Below are 8,304 nucleotides of genomic sequence, written 5' to 3' on the forward strand. Positions count from 1 at the left end.
ATAAAAGAAAAAAACAATACATTTTATATTATTTCATTTATAAGAGTTTTTTTAAAAGACAAGAAAGTGATGACTGCTATTCCCTGAGTCACAACCTAAATTTCTAATAATAATATCACCCAATCCTGACAGGTTCTGCTATAGAAAAACTAAGCCATGTTAATTCAGTTGAAAACACTGCAATTGTCTGTTTGGGCTTACTATGCCAAGAAAAAAAAATTACTAACTAAATGAGTAAGAAGTGGTATTATACAAAATATTTTACTTGCTTTTGCTTTTTCACCCAAAATTGCTTTTCAGATTAAAGCTTCTTGTTAAGTATTGTCAAACTGGAACCGAGAACTGACTCAAAGTTAGGCTTTCAGCAGGTTTTCAGAAACAGCCAATAACTCAAGAGGAGATTGCCCATCTTCTGGAGAGCAGCTGGCAGATTCGCACTGTGTCTCTGGGATTGCAGCACCACTTCTTACCACTAAATCACTAGATCTTAAAGCTAGAGATTATTATTAACATATTTCAGGGTCTCCACTATTTGAAAAGAAAATTAACATTCAAACATTTAATGATTTCTTTTACGCTCTTAACCACTGATGGGCTTTTACATAAAATTATTTTGAGAAATGATTAATATTCACCAAGAAATCATCATATTCATCAAGAAATTCTTAACCTAAATGAAGTTAAAACTGTTATTTACCTCTCTACCTAGTAGTTAGGGAGCTTTGGTGGCTCAGTGATAAGAAGCTAAAGTACACAGTTCCAATCCACCAGCTTTCCACAGAAAACGATGGGCAATCTCTTCCCCTGCAATTAACTGCCTCAAAAATCCACTGGCTTGATGGCATATAACCACCATGCAATAGTAACAAAACCCATACATGAAAAAATTTTAATTTTTGTCTTTCCAAAGGCTCATTTTAGAGCCTGTTTTTTTTATTAGAAAAGAATAACTTAACCCAGAACTCCATTTGTTTATTTAAAAGAACTTACGTGATGGAAACTGTACAAGACAGAGGCTGCCATCTTCCTGCTTGAGCTGCACCCGGACTCTACCCCTATACTGCATGTCTCGATTCCACTCTCTAGAGTACATTTTGGTTTTCTAATATAAAAACAAAATAAGAACAAGCTTTGTTCAAGAAAGTTATTACATCAAATGAGATTACTGTGTAAATTAATGAAGAACTATACCATACCTCAAGAAATGCATTAAGTCCAACTGCTACACATACATCCTGAATCTCTGTAGCGGTGGGATTTTCAACAGCCTACAAGTTAAAATAAAAATACTAAACGGCTTAGCCTGATACACAGTACTGCTATACGGTTGTGTAAATCCTTTCATATCCTCTGATCAAAGCACATACCAAAAACCTAGGTTGACTTCTTTATTTAATTAGGCAAAACTGTTTCAATCGTAATTTTTAAAATTCTTAGGATTAACACTAATTTATACATCTGTGTCCATCTCCCTAGTAACAAAATGTAAATGTCCAGAAGGTCAGGCTTTTTCTTTGTTCACCAGTATATGGTATTCCCTTGGCACTTAGCATAATGCTCAATGAATACTAAACAGCTATTCTTGATATAACCAATTTAGGAATCTGGCATATCTACTAAGGCAGACATGTGTGTTCCCTAAAATTCTGCTCCTACTTACAAACAGAAATGTGAATGTGATGAAAGCTGATTTTGTTAGGTGTCGAGAAAACTGGTTCAGATTTCAGGGACACTATATACAACAGCGCGGAATACAACCTGGTCCTGCACCATCCTTACATTCTTTGCTCTCTAAGCCCACTGTTGCAGCCAGTGTGTCAACTACAGATAGATTCATTTAAAAAACCAATTACAGAATGTTCCTTGCATAAATATTCAGATTAGCTCCAAACTAGGAATAATTCTATTCTCTATCAACAAGACTAGGTATATGCAGTCAGTGAACTACTATACAGCAGGGGTTTTCAACTGGGCAATCCCAGGTGTGCTTCCCCAAGAGACATGTGGGGATGTTTGGAAACATTTCTGATTGCCACAATTTTGTGTGCTTGGGTGTACTGGTGTCTAATAAACTGAGGTTAGAGATGCTGCTACAGACACTAAGACACACAGGACAGTTCCCTATAACAAAGAATTTATAGCCCAAAACATAAGTATTCTTCCCCTCCCACAGATGTCCCTACCCACACCTGCAACTAGCTCAGGAACTCTGGTCTGGTGCTGAACACAAGGCATCAAAAAGGCCGTGGGCCTGGGGTCACTGGGGTCGGGGGTCACTGGGGTCGGGGATTCACTCTGTGAATCAATGTTGCCAAAGACTCTGAGCCTTGTGGATACTGTTTGTACACGGAGCCCCATATTTATACCATCCACATATAGCATACTCCTTGTAAGTTAATGTAACCTGGTCAAATGGCTGTTTATTACATCTCTAGCTCTGACATAAAGAATATTTTCAGAATGCTTACAGGATTTTTTTAAATGATGCTCAAAATGGGAAATATATTTTGAAATTCTAAAATAAACAAACCGCACCATAATTATTGCTGTTGTTCAAACTCTGCTCTACAAGGAATGAGAATTACCAACTTACACTAAAATGGAGATAAATCTAAGAATAAAGCTCAATAAAAAAGCCAGACATGAGATACAGAATTTTAATACCATGTATGTGTTGTTGTGTAACACCGAATGACTCTACACCAGGCTTTTCAGAGGCAGTAAATCACATGCGAAGAGAATGTCCATTTTTCTCTCACAGAGCAGCCGGTGAAATCAAACCATGTGTCTTGGGGTTGGCAGTACAACTCTTTACTAGAAAGTTTATAAAAGAATGCATGATGTTAGAAGTCAAAGCAATGTGTACATGTGAGTATAGATGGGGATAATGACTGGGAAGGGACACAAAGGAAATTCTCTGGGGTGTTGGTAATGCCTTTAAAAAAATAACCATCTGGGGGCTGGACACCTAAGTGTGCTCATTTTTTGAAAATTATCAAGCTACCTACTTACGATCCATACATACTTCTGTACATAGTCTATACAACAAAATTAAAAAAAAATAAATAAAATCAAGCAACCCATCTTTATGCCTTCCTACTTCAATCCTTTTCCAAAATTATCTAAAGACTTGCTACCAGAGGACTCTGTTACAGTGGCCTGATGTCAAGCATTATTCTGAACTAGTGTCTTGATATTTATCCTTCACCATGAGACAGTAAGGTAGACAGACTTCCCTTTACCGATTTAGGCAACAAAATGGAAACTACTAAATAACACACAAGAGGGAGCTCTGGTGACCTAGTGGTAAGAAGCTGCGCTGCAATCCCAAAGGCACATAGTTTGAGTCTATCAGCTGCTCCTTGAGAGAAGGATGGGCAATCTCCTGTGCAATTAATTGCCTCTGAAAACCTACTGGCAGTTCAGCTATGGCGTCTGACTCAACAGCACACAATAATAACAACAACAAAGTTACACACAGTAATCATTATTTTAGATTAGTAACCTTATGCCATCTGGTTGCCCAGTGAGTAAAGAGTTGTCTTGCCAACCCAAAGTGAGGTGGTTCAAACCCACCAACCACTCCATGGAAGAAATCACATTCCTGTGTGATTTATAACCTCTGAAAACCTCCTAGAGCGTCAGATGTGAGTCAGTTCTCAATCAACAGCAATGACTTGTCTGAGTTACCTTAAAATAAACTCTCAAAGGCACCAGTCAATCAAAACCAATTCACTGGCTGTAAACTGCCTTGGAGGAGATTGTCCACCTTCCTCCCACAGAGCTGCTAATGACTTCGAACTGCCAGAAAGTGGTTTCTGAATTAGCAGTGTAGCTCCCTATGGAATACTGTGGCCACCACAGCTTCTTTAATAAATGTACAGAACTCTATAAAAGATAGAATATGGCAAGCTCTGGTAGTCTGGTGGCAAGAAGCTGCACTGCAATCCCAGAGGTGCATGGTTCAAATCCACCAGAGGCTCTGCTGGAGAAAGGGAGACACTCTCCTCCTGTACCAGTCAGAACTGATTTGATGGTACACACAAAAAAAATAATTTAAAAATTTAAATTTTATTCTTTTTAAAAAAGGTAGGATATGACATTATTTTTAAAATTCAGCTTCTACCAAGGTTCCACTAGGATTTAGGGTAGCATAATCTGTCCTGAGTTGGGTTGCTAGGCAAAAAAGATAGGCAGTTTCAATCAACTAGTGGTTCCAGCAGAAAATGTTGAGCAGTTTCCCTCTCTTTAAGATTTACAGCCTTAAGACACAAACGAACATACACATGTCTATGTTCACTATAGGAAGCTCTGGTAGGTTTGTGGTAAGGAGTTGTACTGCTAAACCCTAGGCATATGGTTCAAATCCACCAGTTGCTTCATGAGAGAAATATGGGCAATCTCCTCCAGTGTGATTTAATGCCTCTGAAAACCTGATGGAGGGTCAGCTATGAGTAAATTCTGACTCAATGGTATATAAAACCAGAAACATTCACTGTAGTATTATTTAGAATAGCAAAGAGTTGGCAACAAGCCAAGAGACAAATGGCTAAATTGTACATTCATACATGGAGTATTATGCATCACTAAAAACAAGCCAGAAACCCATTAAATACTGCAAAACATAGATGAATCTAGAACAAACTCTTCAATGACATAAGTCAGTTACAAAAGAGACAATGACCACACAAAAACACTATTATAAAAAGCTAAGGGAAGCTTTACACAGAGACTGAATCAACCTTGGAAAGATAAGAGGGATGAGAAGGGATGAAGAGATTAAAAATGTATAAACAGATAAGCTGGATGAAGGGAAAGGCAAACCCTAACAAGGGATTGTTTTTCTTAGATGCCATCTAGTCACTTACAACTCATAGTGACCCTATGAACAGATCTAAACTCTGTCCTATCCTGTGCCATCCTCATTATTTCAGATATACCCAAACTCACTGCACCAGCAGCTGTGTCAACCCATTTGACTGGTAGTTTTCCTCTCCTTGGCTTAACCTCTACCTTTCCAATCATGTCCCTCTCCAAGGGTAACTCACAGCCTATGAACAATGGCTCTGAACTCTGCCCTATCCTGTGCCATCCTCATCATCTCTGACATACTTGAGCCCATGGTTAAAGTCACAGTGTCAATCCATTTCATTGAAGGTTTTCTTTTCTTTTTCTGACTTTCCACCTTTCTAAGTGTGTTTATTTCCAGGAAACATACCTCCTAACAAAATGACCAAAGTAGGGGATATGAAGTTTGATTGTTGTTGTTGGGTACCACAGAGTCAGAACTAACTCAGAGATGGCTCTTTATCAGGTTTTCAGAGGCAGTAAATCGCTTATCCTTCTCCCTTCACCAGGAAAGCTGCTGGTAGAGTCAAACTGTGTGCCTTTGAGATTGCACTGCAGCTTCTTACCACATCAGAGTTCCCTGAAGTCTGATTGTCGTTGTTTTTGTTGCTGATTGCCATCGAATCAAGAGCGACTCCATGAACCAAAGACTAATACCTTTCTATAACTATAGTTGTTTTTCCAAGTTTATAGAGTTTCTATAGGCATGTGGTTTAGGAATTGGATGCCACTCCACTCCTGCTTTCAAACCTGTTTTACACAACTGGAAGCTCAACCAAACACTGTCCACATGGGAAAACCAACAGAGTTATTTCACACCCCACTGGCACAAGGTTCAGCGTCACAACAAAACCAGATTACCTAAGTACAGCAAATTGGCAAAGAGTAATGTACAAAGTAGAAGAATGTTCCTCCAAAATATAGCAACAGTACTCTCATTTAGCAGTGATTTAGTGTCATCAAGTCGAATACAACTCATGGGGACCCTATGAACAGAAGACCTAAACTCTGTTCTATAATTAACATAATTTCTTTATGTTGACAGTTTATTGAGTCCAAGTTTGATTAGACATTGTAATTAACTAATTAATTACATTAATCAATGGCTAAAAAAATTCCAACTCACTGCTGTTGAGTTGTAACTGATTCATAGCTAACTCTCTAGTAGGTTTTCTGAGGCTCTAAATCCCATGAGAAGAGACTGCCCATCTTTCTCCCAAGGAGCAGGTTGTTACTGCTTTGTACTGTTGAATTGGAACAGACTCATAGCTGACCCGCCAGTGCATTTCCAGAGGTAGTGAACTGTGTGGCTGGAGACTGTCCATCTTTCTCCCCCTGAACAGCTGGTGGATCTGAACCAATGCCTCTTGGTTAGCTGTGCAACTCACTAACACTAATCCACCACAGCTCCCTTAGTAGCAAGGAGTAGATTCAAATTGCTTGTTTTTGGGTTGGCAGCACAAGTCTTTACCCACTGGGCCACCAAAGCTCCATTAATCAATGGTAATTGCTGCTACATTATAAAATATCTATGAAAAACCAATATTATTTGTAAACCTTGACATGCACATATATATATAGACTTATAGCCTCAAAAACCAGATTGGGGGGGGTCACTATGAGTAGTGAAGTGTAGAAGTGACTAAGGTCTTTTATTTAGCTGAAGGCAATTTCCAATTGTTAATCAAAGAGCCTAACATGTGTTCACTTGTCAGTTTCCCTTACTGTGGTAGTCTGCATATCACTGTGATGCTGGAAGCTATGGTATTTCAAATACCAGCAGGGTCATTCATGGCAGACAGGTTTTATCATGAAAGACAGGTTTTACAGAGGCTCTAGACATATTAAAACACAGAACTAAGCAGCTTTTGAAATAACAGACCCTTAAGAACTAGGAATAGATAGCACTGGAACACTGTTGTATAGAGGGACAGAGTGCCCCTCAGGTTCAAGGGCACTCAAAATGTGACGAAGGAAGAGCTACTGCCTCCAAATCAAGTCTACCTTAAAGCAGATAAAGGACCTATTTTTGAGACACAAAATGAGGAGAAATAGTGTTGAACATTTATTAATGAATGAATGAGGAATGTAAAGATGTATGAATCTAGGAAATTAGAAGTTGTTGAAAAGAAATGGAATGCATAAAGTTCGACATCTTAGGCTTTAATGAGTTGAGATAAAGTGGTACACAATGTGTGTGTGTGTGTGTGTGTGTGTGTGTGTGTATTAGGAATGACAAACTAAGAAGAAATGGTGTCAAATTCATTTTCAAAAAGAACATTTCACTATACATCCTGAACTATAATGCTATCAATGATAGGATAACATCCATATGCACACAAGGAAAAATGTTAACTGTTACTCAAATATACATGTCAATTATTAAAGCACATATTGAAGAAATCGAGATTTCTACTAATTTTTACAGTCTGAAACTGATTAAACATGTAAACAAGACACAGTAATAATAATAATCAGTAAGTGGAATGCAAAAGTTAGAAATAAAGAAAGACTGGTAGATGGAAAATTTTGCCTTCATGACTGAAATGAGGCCAGAGATTACAAAATAATAGAATTTTGTACATTCAATGGTTTATTCATTGCTAATATATTTTTTAAAAGCAAAAGGTATGGGAATTGAGAACACTTAACTGTGCTCATCTGTACACAGACCAAGAAGCAGTTGTTGGAACAGAATAAGGGGACACTGAAAGTTGTGCTCAGAGCTGTACTCTTTCTCTACACTTTTATACAAAATCTGTATGCTGAGCAAATCAAATGAGGAGATGGTGAAGGTGGCATCAGGTTTGGAAAAAGATTCATCAACAACACACACACACACACACACACACGGCATAATCTAGACTGCAGAAAGTAAAAATTTGAAGTACTCACTGAAGATCAGACTACAGCCTTCAATATAGATTATAGCTCAACATCAATAAAACAAAAATCCTCATTATTGATCAATAGTCAACATCATAACAGATAAGGAAAAGATTAAAGTTTTCAACAATAAAAGTGAAGGCCAAGGGTAAAAGTCCCTCTTGCCACTAGTGTAATTAAGAAATCTGGCAAAAAATAAGCTGTTCTGAGGCAACGATGAACCCTACTTTTTTTCCTGTGTAAAACATCTGGATTATCTGCTGTAACATCTGTTGCCACTTGTAGTTAAAATGAAGTGTTGACTTGGAGCCTGTTTTACATTTAAGAATAAACTTCTCTAAAACAATGATGACAAAGAAACAAACAAAAGAAAAGTACAGGATCAGTGAAAGAGAGAAGAGCAAGAAGGAGCTGGAGTGACAGCGTGAATACAGTGATGGGCTGGAGGATGGCAGAGTTCATGAGGACCGTGCAGGGCAAGACAAAGTTTTGATGTATGTTCACAGGGATGCTGTGAGTTACAACTGACTCAACAGCACCTAACAACCACCAAAGAGCAGTTGTTGTTGT

General features: G+C 38.1%; 1 protein-coding gene across 2 annotated transcripts in view; it reads right to left on the minus strand.

Moving 5' to 3' along the window:
- SRP19 (signal recognition particle 19kDa) overlaps positions 1-8,304 on the minus strand; it is a 15,674-nt gene that overhangs the window by 3,402 nt on the left and 3,968 nt on the right. The window contains exons 3-4 of one of the 2 annotated variants that reach the window (XM_006886686.1): positions 1,197-1,268; positions 991-1,102 (exon numbers count right to left, since the gene is read on the minus strand). In XM_006886686.1, the coding sequence (XP_006886748.1) occupies positions 991-1,102; positions 1,197-1,268 (184 nt within the window). The remainder of the gene's footprint in view (positions 1-990; positions 1,103-1,196; positions 1,269-8,304) is intronic. The other variant, XM_006886687.1, reaches the window with a different exon arrangement.

The sequence above is a fragment of the Elephantulus edwardii genome, unplaced genomic scaffold, assembly GCF_000299155.1.
Source record: "Elephantulus edwardii isolate Elephantulus edwardi_28Jun2011 unplaced genomic scaffold, EleEdw1.0 scaffold00050, whole genome shotgun sequence".
NCBI lineage: Eukaryota > Metazoa > Chordata > Mammalia > Macroscelidea > Macroscelididae > Elephantulus > Elephantulus edwardii.